Source organism: Carassius gibelio, chromosome B10, assembly GCF_023724105.1.
Source record: "Carassius gibelio isolate Cgi1373 ecotype wild population from Czech Republic chromosome B10, carGib1.2-hapl.c, whole genome shotgun sequence".
Lineage (NCBI taxonomy): Eukaryota > Metazoa > Chordata > Actinopteri > Cypriniformes > Cyprinidae > Carassius > Carassius gibelio.
In genome coordinates this window covers 14,371,132-14,387,052 of record NC_068405.1, presented here as the reverse complement: position 1 = coordinate 14,387,052, position 15,921 = coordinate 14,371,132, and the positions used below count along the sequence as shown (strand labels likewise).

The following is a 15,921-nucleotide window of genomic DNA, read 5'->3' as shown; positions in this document are numbered from 1 at the left end:
GAATGTCTAGAATTAATCGGTAAAATCGTGGGAGAATGCACCAGCAGGACAAATTAAAAACATAAATATGTTTAGTTATTGTAGTAGTAATAAATACCTGTTTTTGCAAAAACAGTTTCATGGCCAGTAAAAAAAATTTGGCCAGTAAATGTGATCATGTCACGGCCATTGGCAGGTGTGGCAAAAAGTTTGTTTTAGGCCCTATATATATTAATTTTATATTAATTATGTTCTTTTGAACTTTCTATTAATCAAAAAAATCCTTAAAAATGCTTCTTGAGCACCAAATCACTATATTAAAATGATTTCTGTAGGATCATATGACCCTGAAGACAAGAGTAGTTTTTGTTTTAAAGTAAACTTGCTGTCCACAACATATATAGCCTCGAAGTGAAATGTTCCATCTGAAAGTTAATTGTAAAAGCTGACCATTTTCATTCCAGAATAGAGTCCAAACAAATGTGAGTTTGATAAAACAACATCTAATTAGTTATTCAGCTACTGGTGATCATTATCCAATAGCCTGTGTGGCCCAAGTGACATCAGCAGAAGATGAAAGTCGTTTCAGAGGGAAGCGTGACTAGATTTTCATTTAATATTGAAAGACAAATTAGACTATATAAATAATTATTAACAGTAACATCAGAAACATGCATTAACAAAATACATTTCAGATACATATTGACTTGTTTATATAGTTTGGCTTTAAAGAAAGATGGAAAATATATATATATATATATATATATATATATATATATATATTTGGAGTTTATGTGATACAGTGGGAACCCTTAGAAAGAGTAAGAGAGATACCTCTGTATCTAAAGGATGGGTTCTCTCTCTGCCATTTTCCTGTTGCCTTGCACCTTCACCCAAAGCATTGGTTTGGCACATCCCCACCTCCCTTCCTTTCAGCCAATACCCTTCCACTATCTACATTTCCCTTCCTTCCTCATCAGTCTCTCTCTCTCTCTCTTCTCTCACACACACATTATACACCCTCGCCTGCTCACACCCTGCTGCTGCTGCCGCTGCTTCTCTCCCTTCTGCTTGTCTTTCCCGCTTTCTGGATTTGCTCTTTTAATCTCGCTGTATCTTCTTCTATGGGATGAGGGGCTGTAAGGCTGGACGGGGCTGTGCTTGGATGCTTCGCTAACACCTCTCCGTATCTTTTTCTCTCTGTTTCTGTCAGCTGCGAGAACTCACGTGAGTACGGCTTCAGGGAGCTCCCCCCTTATCCTTCATCCTTTCTCCTTTGTGCTTTCCTTCTCTTCGTTAACCTCTCCATCCATCTCGTGGGTTTAATCACACTGTTGTTCACGCAGCTTTTAGAAGGACTGTCTGTGATGAATAATTCACTGCAGTGTCTGGCCTCTCCCTTACAGTCAACTGGGCATCTCTGACACACGCATGTAAAAACACACACATGAGTGAATGTACATAATCACAAACACCCGCTGGGTTTTCAGCGCTTATGTAAAACAGCAGTGCTTGTGTGCTGAGAAATGCATAGATGATGTGCATGTGAGTGTGTGTGTAAACATAAGTATGTTAGCTGTCTCCTGTGACGTGTGTGTTCAGTCTGCTTTGCTTGCACTGATTCGGGTCACGCAGGGGAAAACATTGAGATTTTAATTTTGAATTCATGATTCCAATCATGATGAGTGTATTTTGTATCACAGCAGCTTCCTGTCCCTTAGCAATGATAGGAAGTGGCTGAAGACTGAAGATGTGTGATACATTTTAATGATCCAGCAACTGATCTTCTGATGCATCCAAGAGTAAAACCGTTTTGTTTTTCACCATTTACTGATGAATGCTGTACCCTGTTATTGTGACATGGTGTTACAGTCATTGTAATCATCCAAGCAGGCAGCCATAGATAATGTAATAATGACAACATAAGAGCACAGTCAAGGGGCAGGACGGTTGACACTCATTATAATATAGACTACTTAAATACAGCTGTTGATGTGCTATAAATGTTTTCTGTCTGTAATTATTTTAATTAGCAAAAAAAAGGATTGCTTTTTATAGTTCAAGACAATTATCGGAATTCTCAAACAGGATACATTTTTATTGAGAAATGTTATATATATATATAGTATTTTTTTATTTAGATTTTAAATTAGCTTTTTGTATTTGCAGTTTCCATTTTAATAGTAGCTTATTGAATTGTATTTTTTTTAAGTTTTATTTTTTTATATTTCTGTAATTTACTTTTAGTTCATTTTAATAAATGTATACTTCAAACGGTTTTATTCTAATTTTCATAATAAATAAAAAATACATATTCTTTCGTAATATGTTCACATTTTATAATACCATTTTAAATTAAATGATTTGAATAGATTTCATTGTAATTACCAATTAGACAACAGATAACATAAGAGTAATGATATTTACAATTATTATATAATTTAAATCATTTAATCATTTATTTATTTATTTTTTAAGAATCTCTAGAGAGATGAATTAGACTTTACCAAATGTCTCCATTTGCTCTCCATGTAATCTCCTTTCATTCTAGGAGAAACAACCGAGATACAAAGATCTCATTTGTGATTTTGCTTTCACACCGGCCATTTCTTAGATATTAACATTCAATATATATGACACACTTTGTACATAACAAATTCACAAACATTAAGATTCACAGTTTGCTGTTGGGCACCTAAAATAAAGTGGGACCTCCTCTCTGTATCAACTCTGTGGTCCAATAAAATCTGTAAGAAGAACATGAACAGGTGAATGGCACTTAAAATGCTTTTATGTGTACGTGTGTGTTGAAGAGTGAAACTTGTTAGAACGAAGAACTCGCAGTATGTCCAGCTGGCATTGACATAATGGCTCCTGAGAAAACTTATTAAGACTCAACATCTCCTTTAGAGTTAAAAGTCAAGTATGGCTTACAAATCTTGTCTTTGTTGTCACAATCATCAGTTTTGGATCCATATAAACACGGTAGGGTGAAATTCTGAAGCAATCATCAGGCTTTTTGTCCAAAACCAAATAAAATGCTTTTCCAGAGTGATTTTACACTAACACTTCCCTTGATTGGTGCTGGGAGGTCAAACAGAGACTGACAATCTCACAAATAGCATTCAACATCCTTTGGTTGGAGATTATGATGGGTGGAAGGGCAGTGAGATGGAGCTCAGCTGACAGATGTCTCTGCTTTAGTGTATTGACACGAATTGCCATCCATGGCCATTGTTCATGTATTTGTGTGTTCTTGTGCTATTTCCCTTAGGATCACACTGAATGCCTTTCCAGTGACTTACAACACTTATTGTGATAGTTATGGCTTTCTGAGTGGCCATTGCTCTACCTAACCATTCCCTTTGGGGGATTCTTCTGTGTTTTTGTTTGTGCGTTTGTCTGAGCGAGAGTTATTTACTTGTGATGTGAGTTTGGTCTGCTGGGTGTGATGCATTTGTGGTTTTGTTAATATGGTCAACAGAACCAGTTTAGCTCATTCAACCTGGCTTATAGGCACCCAATTGGGCATTCCAGTTCATAAACGCACTTAAATGCACAGCTAGTTCGATGTGACATTCAAAATCATGATACAAACAGTTTCTATTTAAAAGCCTTTGCTGATTCTTGTGTCTGCTTGTACCTAAAATATGTACACTTTCTTTGTTCTTATGCAAAATGGAAACAGTTGTGCTTCATGACGCCTATTGACAATCAGTCTTAGTTAATTGTGGCAGGTATTATTTTAGCTTTCTTTCTTTCGTCAGGCACATTATTATGCGAGTGACAATTAATATGAAACATCTTATGTTAATGATGCCTATGTGATCACACAGACTTGTATAATGTATAGCAGTTTAATATGCAGACGTAGCTCTCTGAGCTAGTAGCTTGATTGACAGGGACAAAAGAGGTCAGCGTTCATGTGAAGCAGCATGAGAAAAGAGAGTCCCATTGCCATTTGAGCAATGCATGGATGTGTTTACATTATGTGTGTGTGTGTGTGTGAGTGTGATGTGATGTGATGTGATCAAACGTGCTGTAATGTGATAAAACGAGCATGGTAAAATGCACATCCTCTACAAAACAATCATTTAAAGCGTTCTCAAGTCATCTTACTTCTCCGCAGGCTTGTTAGGGTTTATTTTGAATCTGAATTATTCCTGAGAGTTCAGGGTGTTGTGTTATTTCTGTCAGTGTGAGGGGTCTTAGAGAGAATTAGTCTTTCTTGGCTTGGTTACGGATACTGATGACCGTTGTTCCTTGATTATGAAGGCGTTTCTGAGAAAGAGGAAAATGGGGGAAGGATCAATGAAGGGTCAGGAGAGCTTCAAAAATGCTGCCACACTCAACAGGAATATAGTGATGGTAAGATTTGTTGAATAAACGATCAATTTTGTTAGCACAACTGCTTTGCTAATTCACTGCATTTATGGATTTGGAATATATGCTTTTAAGTGTTCAAAGTATATAATTTCATTAGTTCATGCATTCCCTGTTAGTCGAACGTTTGAACTAAAGGCGCATAAAATTAAATCAATTGAACATGAAACCACATTTGTAATGACCAGATTTTACTTGCATAATGTGATGTATTTCCAACTTAAAAAGTGGTGTAGAACCTACCCATTGAGAATCAATTGGATTTGTGCTACTGCAAAAATGAAGGCAGTCCTGAATGAGAGTTCTGTAATAATATTCTCTAAATAGCTTTTGGTTGATTGGTTAATATATTCAAATATTCGTATTAAATATTAGACTATAGCCTATTGATGTCTATGGAATAGGAAACTCATTTAAATTAATTTTGCTTTGGACAAAAGATTGCAAAGGCAATACATTTTGATTTCTAAAACAGTCTTATTGATCATAATAAGAATGATTCATCCATGCATATTTAATATTTTAAAGGGGTCATATGACACGATTTCATGGTTTCCTTTGTCTTTGGAGTGTTACATGCTGTTCGTGCATATTTAAAACCTGTAAAGATTAAAGTCTCAAACCCAAAGAGATATTCTTTATAAAAGTTACCCACACTCCTCAGGAAAACCAGCTTTCATTCGCTTACTTAAAGTTGTCTCAGCGTTTGAAAACAGAAAATATTTCATAATTAAAATATTTAACATTATGAAGCATATTAATGGGACGTATCGTGTAATGCCCTTGGCAGGGGTTTATTATTCTTTGTTTGCTCTGTTTTTTTGTTTTGTTCGTTTTTTTTATGGATGCATCAGAGCCCTCCAGAACCGCAGCCCCTCTGAACTCTCAGGGGTCTGGTCCTCTACTCACTATTCAGAGAACACTTGTTCAGTCCTGAACCACAGAATGAGGACACTTTTGCATAATTTATACTTCTAAACTGATAAACATACTGTATAAGTGAGTTTTTCCACTGAAACGCCAGAGGCTGATCCGCAGAGTGACTCACACCTATCTGCGAAAAGCACATGTGCATTAGCTTTGTTAAAACTCTCCACTTTACATATGGCAAGAGCTTTATTAAACGGAGAAGTCTTTGACCTGTTTGTTGGTAGTGTTTATATGCTTAAGGCAGTAAGTGTTCTTAAATATCTCCTCTGAAAACACACATGCTCAAAAAAAAAAAAAAAACTTTAGTTATTTGAAGGATCAGATTATTTCTGATCCATCTCGTGTACCCAGCTATGCAAGCATTCCCTCCAGAAATATTCCCACAGTACAGAGAGAAAGATAGGAAATTATTAGGACAGGTGAATGAGCTATTCATGGTCTACTGTCAGGACCAGGTCTAATTAAAGGAATAGTTCACCCAAAAATGAAAATTACCCCATGATTTACTCACCCACAAGCCATCCTAGATGTATATGACTTTCCTCTTTCAGACAAATACATTCATAGACACATAAAAAAAAAAAACTTCCAGGCTCTTCCAAGCTTTATAATGGCAGTGAAAGGGGGCAAGATTTTGAAGCCCAGAAAAGTGCATCCATCCACCATAAAAAGTACTCCACACATCTTTGGGTAGTTAATAAATGCCTTCTGATGGGAAGTGATTCGTTTGTGTAAGATATTCATGTTTGTGAAAAACATCCATATTTAATACTTTATATTTCATATGTTTAATTTATAAACTGTCATTTCTAGCTTCCACTAACTTTCGTACATGAGTTCAAAAGAGAGTGGCGTTCCAGCGGATGAGAATATGTTAGCTTCACGAGAACCAAGTTTTATTTATAGCAAAGGAATACCAGTCTCCTCTTGGCTAATAATGAAATCCTTTAAAATTGTTCTTTACAAATCCCCGTTCTGTACTTGATTTGTGACCGGTGGTTTGTTTTGCTCTCTCCTCTGCACTTCCACATTATTGGGAGTTATTGACACTCCATCAGCCCACGTCAAGTTCTTATTGATCCTTTGTTGTGACGGATACTTGATGACTGAAGTGGAGTTTTCTCACCTCACTCTATATTCGACAAGGGAAGTTCTGATTAATCCTGTAACAACAACAAGAAAAGATTTTTTTTTTTCATCTATAAAGATAACAGAAGGTAAGGATTCAAGAAGATACTTCAATAGTCAGTATGTTTTTTGTACTTTCTGTCTTAAAATCAATACATCTATCTTCACATTCTATTTACATTACATTCATTTTGAATAGAATTTTTTTATTATTCTTAGTTTTTTCTTCAATTTTTGTTATAATTTTGAAACATTAATCCATTAATAAAAATTAGTCTCAACTGAAAATGCTTTAAACTCTACATATTCATAAACTCATTATTTAATAATAATAATAAATCTACATATTTAAATAAAGTGGTGGCCAAAATTGTTAGAACACTTGGCAGATTTAAGAGGTTTCTGTTGTTTTTGTTGAATTAGCCATTACAATGCTCATAAAACGAACTATTGCCAGAACTACCTGCTATGGAAGGCATCTGCTGGAATACTGAAAATGATGAACCAGGCCCCTTAAAGTCCAGACCTCAACCCCATCAAGACAAATTTGAGGCGAGTAACTAGAGTAATAAAGCTGCATTTGTGTCCATGGTTTATTGCCTGAGCTATAAATGAGAAACCACAAAGCAAAAGAAATCCCTCTAGGGTGACACCAGCTTGTGAATGTAAGAATTAAAACAGTGGAGCTCTGAATCCCAAATCTGTGTAATGACCACTGCAAGACTGTGAAATAAGTAGAGCAAGATCTTTCTCTTTCTGTTGGATCCCACTCTTTCTCTCTGCCCTGCGGTCTCCTGACAGCATTCTGTTGATTCATGTTTCCTGCGGCATGATAGCTCTCCCTCTCTGCAATTGCAATGACATGCTGGATTACATAACTGGACACAGTAACAGGACATTGCCTGGGGGCTCCATCTGAGCCGAGTGGACTAGACATAGTGTCTTATTGCACTTTAAGTAAAGATTAAATAATGCGATCGATCATCAGGAAACTTTAATTAGCTTCACTGTTTGTGTTGTGTTTGAGCGCTCCATATGTCTGGTTATTGCACAGATGATACACTGAAAATATTTGAAGATAATATTTGGAAATGAATCCCTCCAATTAAGTGGAATGACTGTCTAAATTTGATGGAGTTTAACTGGAATGATTGGAATTGCATTAATGTAATTTTCCCACAGCACTATCCCACAGTTCCCTGCTGTTTGACCAACTTCCAGGGAAGCAGCCTGCTGCTGACCCTGTGTTTTGCTGTTGTCTCGTAGTGTTTTTGTGTTTTATTCGATTTATTTGTTGTTTAGGAATGAATGTATTAATTATTTGATGTGTTATGTGTATTGTATTGATATGTGAATTGTAGTGTTATTGTTGTATGTAAGCTAGACCTAAGACCAATTTTCAGCCAAGGCTGAACAATAAAATAACTAACTAACTAACTAACTAACTAACTACCTAACTAGGCACAGCCATTTACTGATCTACTGGACAGTGCAAAACCCTGACAGATTATTTTATCCCTGCTTAGTAAGTGCAGTGGAAATGCATTTAAGATTTCAATTGGATGTTTCTGATGATCTGGTTGAACAAAATTCCAGCCCCTTTTAAAGTAAGTTCTAGGTGCCTCTACATAGAAGCGATATTTATCATATATCAGATATAAGCCCAGATCATCAACCGCAAAACGGTTACAAAGATCACAAATATGCAAACAGGTCTTTAATTTCCCTTTTACAGAAGTTACAGCATGTACTGTCCAATATACAAAAATAAAAAATAAAAAATGAAACAAAAAGAAGGTCCATCTTCAGTTGTGCCTGTTGTGTTGGTGCAAGTTTGGGGCAGTGGTGTCAGTCAGATGTGAGGGTGTGTTATCTGAAAACCAGCCGCCGTTGGAGAAATCAGACAGTCAATCCCTCCAGATTAATGACAGTTCATGTTTTCTGCTGATGGATTAAAAATGGAATTCACTCACAATGTATTTTTAAATCTCTTTTTAAACAAATAAATAATTAAATTCATAAATATGCAAAAGTATATCTATTAGGTAGAAGAATAAGCCTTTATACGTGGATAAAATAGAGTTTATTCTCTCATGAATCAGAGGCATTGCAATTCATAATCCTGCAATCTGAAGTCACTCCACCCAGATGTAATGACATCATGTTTTATATAACCATCACACCTAGCAATTGTTTTATGACTTTACATGTCATTCAGTTCACAAGCAAGCAAAAGTAGGGCAATGTCCTGAGCTAAACCAAGATTAACATTAATTTTGATGATTTTGTCACGTTAAAATAGTTTAACAATAAAGGGAATACACTGTAAATGATCTTGCAGAAATGAAACATCCCACACGTATTTGGATTCAATCACTTAAAAGTAGCAGCTTTATCCACCTAGAAGCCTTTTCCTTTAGAAGCAGGTGCACAGTGAACTGAACGCTTTCTTTTGTGGCACACTACAACTCGAAATGCTGTCAAACCGATCGTTATTGTGCATTATTCATCATAAGCTTTCACTCACAATAAAGTGCTTGCAACTAAAAAGCTGGCATTCATCTCAAATCCTCTCCTTTTCCCAACCCACCCAAATCCGTCAGTAGGAATTGTTTCTCTCTGAGGCAATCCATGCCTTCAGGAAGATAACACTGAACGGCCAATCACAACAGAGCTTGTGGGAGGAGCAAAAGCTGTGCACACAGCTTCAGCCAATGGCGTAGCCAAGTAGACGTGGTTTGGCTTTAGCCAGCCGCCCCTTTGTGACATCACAGCTGTTACTCAGGCAGTGAGAGAGTGCACTAGGCGTGGGGACGAAGAGCGGTTGGTTTATCTGGAGAGGGGGGCTGTCTGTTGTGCAACTAAGCCACCAGGCCCTGAAGAAATCTCAGAAAACAACAATGGCACCTGCCTGAGAAGCGTCCACTCTGCTTTTGAGTGTAAGTGTGTTTAACCCTTTAGTGTGTTTGAGTCTTGGTGTGTGCACGTGAACGGTCGTCTTTGTGTTTTACTTGCTCACTGGAGCTGTGGCTATTAAAAAGAAGAATGCTTTTGTTTCTGTCTCCGGTTTCCTTCCTAAAACAGTTAGTCAGAGTTGGTTTGAGGTTTAGGAACGGTTTCATGCTTCGGTTAGTACCATGTTCACGCCTTTACTGCATAGTCTAATTTTATCAGGGTTTCAGGAGACCCTCATGTGGAAGAGCAGTTGGAATATATGTTTTGATGTCGTTTGAGGAGTAAAATATCATGTTTGAGTTGTTAAGCTCCAGTTCTGGAAGACTGAACTAAGAGTTTGGCATCCCACGGAAGGCTGATGGATGTCAGGAGCAGGTCGATGGGCGTTGAGTGAATGTGAAAGGTGTTTACACGTGCCATGCACACAGTGACGTGTGGGAGTGGACTGAGGGATAATTTTGTAAGAGGCTGCGTGATACAATTGCTGATTGTTGTTGGCTTCTTTTTTTGAACAATGACACAGTGTTTGGTTTCTCAATCGTTGCTGTATTTGGGTCAGGTTTGCTGACCGCTAGCCTGACCCCTAAGGTCTTGCAGATCTCGTTTTAGTGGAAAATCTTTGTGGGATGTCAAATCATGCATGTGGGTAAATGACAGAACACTCGTTTTTGTTCATATCTGTTAAATCCTTATATATATATATATATATATATATATATAAGAGAGAGAGAGAGAGAGAGAGAGAGAGAGAGAGAGAGAGAGTCAAAAAAATCTTAAAATATCAGATAAACTTTTTATATCAAGACAAAGTTAGCTCAGGTCAAATGTCATGTGGTGTGATATTTTAAGAATTTTTTTTTTTTTTTTTTTACAGTGAAAAATATATTCAAATACCTGTTCATACACTGATTATAATGATCAAGGTGTGTACTCTCACATTCATGTAAACTGAATGGATTTTTCTTAGAAACACTGCCTATGTCATTGACTTCTGGAAAGGTTCTGTGCTTATTTACAGATGTGTTTCTCAATTCAGACCTGTAAATCTCATTTCTAAATAATGTGCTTTGCAAACATGTTTAGTCACATGATCATGAATTCTACGTGTCTGTGTATATTTGAGCCCTCGTCACCCTAGATACCTGCTGTGGCTCCTCTTTCCGTGTTGTGCAATAAGAATCTCATCCATCCGCTGCTGGACGTGACCCTTATTAAGCCTACCCCACTGAGACGTGTGTCTAAATATAGCATTAGCCAGCATACATCAACACATCAAATCAGAGAGGGAAAGAGGTTTTGGGGGAGGAGGATTACATAGAGTGGGCAAAGGGAACTGGTGTTTAAAGCTCTCACGTTACCATCACTCATACAGTACATCCATGAGAGCATATGTCAGTCCTGCAGAGTTATCAGAGCAGCACCGGAGTAAACAGAGAACAAGACACTCGCTGTAAAAACATGCCAGTGCGCAGAAGTTAGAGACTCACTGGCCTTCAAACTAATCAGACGGAGAGACTTTCCTGAATTATAGGCCTTATTTTATGATTCTGTTCAATCTGAATTGTAGGGGAGAGTGGGGTAAGATTTGTCACCCCCTTAATCTAGTAAATTGTGCATGATTTTAGATGCCATCTAAATCTGAGCCAACAGGATTGCAATGTTAATGCATATACAGTGGGGGCCAAAATGATTATAACACTAGCTAAAAATGGTTTTAAGTCAGTTATTTCTATCTTTTGCTGCTGTGCGTCAGTAGGAAAGTTTACATTTCCAAACATTCATACAAAAAACATATTTTGCCATTAATTGTAATGATTCAAGTCCAGTGTGATTTTTGTTTGCACAAGGAGTCTGACAACAGCCAGTGCTGCACACAGAGATCTGGTCTCCTCAATATCCAGTCTGTCTGGAATGACATGAAGAACAAACTGAGACAGACTATATCCAGAAGAACTTTGACAACGTCTCCAAAATGCTTCAAGAAACCTACCTGCAAAGTTACTTGAAAAACTAAGGAGAAAAAACTAAATATTACACAATAACATATTTATGTTATAATATTCTTATAATATTTATATATGTTATATATATCTTTGATCATGTACTATCTTGTACATATTACATCATATCTTGTTATTTCATAGAACACCAAGTGAGTCAGTATAGCTCCATTACAAAAAAAAAAAAAAAAACACACATTTGGAGCTTAACACTCCTGATGTAAACATATTATATATACTGTATATAATGTAGCTGACAGATGACTGACATGTAAAAGTAAAAATAAAAATAAAAAATGTATGCAAAAAAATTGCAAGTTATTTGTCAAATCAAATATATCCAGATCTGAAAGAAATCACATATGCATGTTGGTGAATTGTACATCTAAATAATTTGGCTGAATAATTTATTAAAATACCCACAAATTATTAATCCGACCATTTTGCTAGCTGTGGGGTAAAGTGTGTCAGATATGTTGACACATGCTGTGTCAGTGGACTGGATCATAGTGATTTTGCTATAAGTGTTAAATAGTTTCAGAACATTTACTATTGCGTTTCTTTATACAGTGTACACAGCAAAATGGAATTGTGCAATAGTATATGATTCATCTCATTTATGCTATTTTTTATATGTAGTCCTAAGGCCTATGTCTATGTTTCTACGTTAGACACTTTTATTTACACATCCTGAAATAGAATGAATCCCAAATTATTAGTTTTACCTCTGTCTCACATCTCTTCGCCTAGAGGACAACTAAAGTAAAAATTGGCACAGCATGTACCACCACCGTCAGTAATGGCTGTAGCAGTAGTTCATGTCCTTGTATCAGCCCGCTGTTGTTGTGTCTCATCTGGAAAAGTGGCATGAAAATTGACAGCATCTATTTGCCTCAACAACTCCATAATCCAATTTTCCATGCTCCTCTCTTCTTTGGCCTGCAGAATAAGACTTATTTTCCTGTATTAAAGTTGCTGGTTTGGTAGCAGCTCAGGAGGTTGTCTTCTCATGCCATACTATGAGCATTTCCATAATTTCAAAGTCAAAATGGTGAAGCATTGTGGGGGTTTTCGGTAACATAGCATCTTCTTTATTTCAGGTTTAGGTGTGTCCTGGCCCCAGGCCCCCTCTGTGGATGTCTGTCACCATGGCGAAGTTTGAGACCGGCCGCACAAGTCCAGTGGTCCGCCAGATAGACAAGCAGTTCCTGGTGTGCAGTATCTGTCTGGACCACTACCACATCCCCAAAGTCCTGCCCTGCCTGCACACCTTCTGCGAAAGGTCTGTGTTTGTTGGCATGATTAAAGTCCCTCATCTATAAAAAAATATATTCTAATCAAATTAATTTCTGGTAATTCCTAATTCGCTGATGCATAGATAAAAATATCAACAAAAACTTTCCATCATGCACAGTGAGGATTTTTCACATTACATGTACAGTTGAAGTCAAAAGTTTACATAAACCTTGCCAAATCTGCAAAATGTTAATTATTTTACCAAAATAAGTGATCATGCAAAATGCATGTTATTTTTTTATTAGTACTGACCTAAATAAGATATCACATAAAAGAGGTTTATATATAATCCACAAGAGAAAATAATAGCTGAATTTATGAAAATGACCCTGTTCAAAAGTTTACATCCCCTTGATTCTTAATACTGTGTTGTTACCTGAAAGACCCACAGCATTATTTTTTTGTTTTTTTTTGTTGTTGTTCACAAGTCCCCTTTTGTCCTGATCAGTTAAGCTGCCTGCTGTTCTTAAGAAAAATCCTTCAGGTCTCACAAATACTTTGGTTTTCCAGCATTGTTGTGTATTTGAACCCTTTCCAACAATGACTGTATGATCCTGAGATCCATCTTTTCACACTGAGGACAACTGAGGGACTCATATGCGACTATTAGAGAAGCTTCAAATGCTCACTGATGTTCCAGAAGCAATACATTTAGAGCCAGGGAGTGAAAACATTTTGAATTTGCAGATCTTGATAAATAAAATTGATCATATTTTTCTTCTGAGAGACATAAAGTATCTTCTGTAGCATCTGAAGGCCAGGACTAAATGTAAAAAAAAAGGGATGTTTAGGCAAAATAAGAAAAATGTACACCTTCATTCTGTTCAAAAGGCTTTTGGTAAATTAATTAACATTTTGCAGGTTCTGCAATGTGTTTGTAAACTTTTGCCTTCAACTGTATGTATAAGCTGTGTTTATCAAATTAAAAAAGCCTTTAGAAGTTAAAAATGTTGGTTTTAATGATGACATATTATTAACTTATGCAATAAGTTGCAAGGGGTTCGAAAATGTGTAAATCATGATTAGGCATAAAATAATGTCTTCCGAATCATTCGAAACATGTGAAATTGAGAATTGAACAAATAAATGTCACCTGGGTCAGAGAAATATAGGATTCATGTCATGTCTCGTGGGCCGTGGCAGGTTTTCTGTTTAATAAAAGGATAATAAAAGACTTGTTCATCTTACAAATAGTTGTCAAAGGCAAAAATGCTACGAAATGTCATATTTTGTGAGAAAGTGTAACTAGAGCAAAACAGGCACTATTTTTGGATTCCGCACCAACATTCTTTTGAAGAAACAAATAATGGTGTCATTATGAGGCATACTATGATAAATATGATGATTTAATATTTGCAGTGTAGATATTAGTAGAGAGAGATCACAGAATTATGGGGAGGAGATTGGGTAATTAAGAGATCCACACTTGAGCTTTAATTTTTCACATGAGCACCGTGGCTCCAGCCTGAGCATATTAAAATCCCTTGTCACAGTTTTAATAACATAAGTAATGATTGAAGCATTGAGCAGTTGGTAACCTTTTAATAGGATGGCATATGTTTACTTACTGCTTACATTCCTTGGCATGGATGTTCGGTCTCATCCACAAACATTTTCTTCTGCATCAGTGACAGTGTGCATTTTGACAGCGAGACTCTCTGTGTCCTTTGGGTGGTTTGTGCTTTCGGTGGGGTTGTATGTCAGCAGAGTGTTTCCACTGTGATTGTTCATGTTGTGACTGAAATTTCAGCAACGCTTGCCCTCATAGTCCTCTCATTCTCACCCTTTCAGACAGGGGTAGCTATATCATTTATGAAATATGAGCGATACGCTACCATTCAAATGTTGGATGTCAGTAAGATTTTCAGATGTTTTTGAAAGAATCACACAAAGGCTGCATTTATTTGATCGAACAGAACAGTAAAAACGGTGATACTGTGAAATATTATTACAATTTAAAATAACTGTATTCTATTTTAATATTTACAATAATAACATTTAGTTTATTCCTGTGATGGATAGCTGAATTTTCAGCTGCATTACTCCAGTCTTCAGTGTCACATCTTTCTGATTTGCAAGTTTGGTGCTCAAAAACATTTCTTATAAATATCAGTGTTGAAAAGAGCGGCTTAATATTAATTTTTGGAAACCGTAATACGTTTTTACAGAATTCTTTAATCAATAGAAAGTTCACAATCACAGCACTTATTTACATTAATTTATTTCATCTGCTGAATAAAAGCATTTCTTTGAAAATAAAATCTTACTGACCTAAACTTTTGAATGCTAGGATATATTCACAGTTGCTATATATGTTATGTTATGTTATATATATTTTATATATATATATATATATATATATATATATATATATATATATATATATATATATATATATATATATATTATTATTATTATTTATTTATTTTTTTCTAGTTTACTTTTACATTTTAAGGTAAAATGTGTATTTTTTTTTCCCCATACTTTGGCCTATTCCTGCTTTAAAGGGATATTCCATTCCACCCAAAAATGGAAATTTTTACTCACCCTCATATCTTTTAAAACCTGTATGACTTTATTTCTTCTGAGGAACAAAAAAGGAGTTAGCAGAATATTCAACCTGCTCCTTTCCCGAAAATGATTGTGAATGGTCACTTAAGTTTCAGTTGTTACCTCACACAAAGCTAATTTTATAATGTTTTTTTTTTGTTTTGTTTTTTTGGAGCTTATTTGTCCTCTCTGGAGCTGGACAATCCTTAGTGCCCATGTACTGTTCAGAAAACAGCAGTGTTAACATTATTTAAAACATTTCCTTTTGTGTTCCACAGAAGGGTTTGGAATAATATGAGAGAGAGATATTTATTTAATTTTATTTTTGAAAACTGAATTTCTTTAAGACCGATAATGGAGCAATAATAGTGGCTGGGCGATTTTGTCGAAGGTCTTTAATCATGTCTGTCATTCTCTCTATCTCACAGGTGCCTACAGAACTACATTCCTCCTCAGTCCTTGACACTGTCCTGCCCGGTGTGCAGACAGACCTCTATCTTGCCTGAGAAAGGGGTGGGGGCACTTCAGAACAACTTCTTCATCACAAACCTCATGGAGGTGCTGCAGAGAGACCCAGAATGTTCTCGGCCAGAGGCCTGCAGCGTGCTGGAGTCTGTTAGTGCAGCAGCCGCTGGGAAACCGCTCTCCTGCCCCAATCACGAGGGCAAGGTAAGCCTATTACCTTCTGATGATGAAACCA

General features: G+C 36.4%; 1 protein-coding gene across 4 annotated transcripts in view; it reads left to right on the top strand.

The window, feature by feature from the left end:
- The window catches only part of LOC127966150 (tripartite motif-containing protein 3), a 31,017-nt gene that overhangs the window by 5,788 nt on the left and 9,308 nt on the right, over positions 1 to 15,921 (top strand). For 2 of the 4 annotated variants that reach the window (XM_052566973.1, XM_052566972.1), the window contains exons 1-3: positions 7,160 to 9,359; positions 12,476 to 12,657; positions 15,650 to 15,890. In XM_052566973.1, the coding sequence (XP_052422933.1) occupies positions 12,512 to 12,657; positions 15,650 to 15,890 (387 nt within the window). In that variant the 5' untranslated portion in view covers positions 7,160 to 9,359; positions 12,476 to 12,511. Of the gene's footprint in view, positions 1 to 1,037; positions 1,207 to 7,159; positions 9,360 to 12,475; positions 12,658 to 15,649; positions 15,891 to 15,921 lie in introns of those variants that run through there. The other 2 variants (XM_052566970.1, XM_052566971.1) reach the window with 2 other exon arrangements.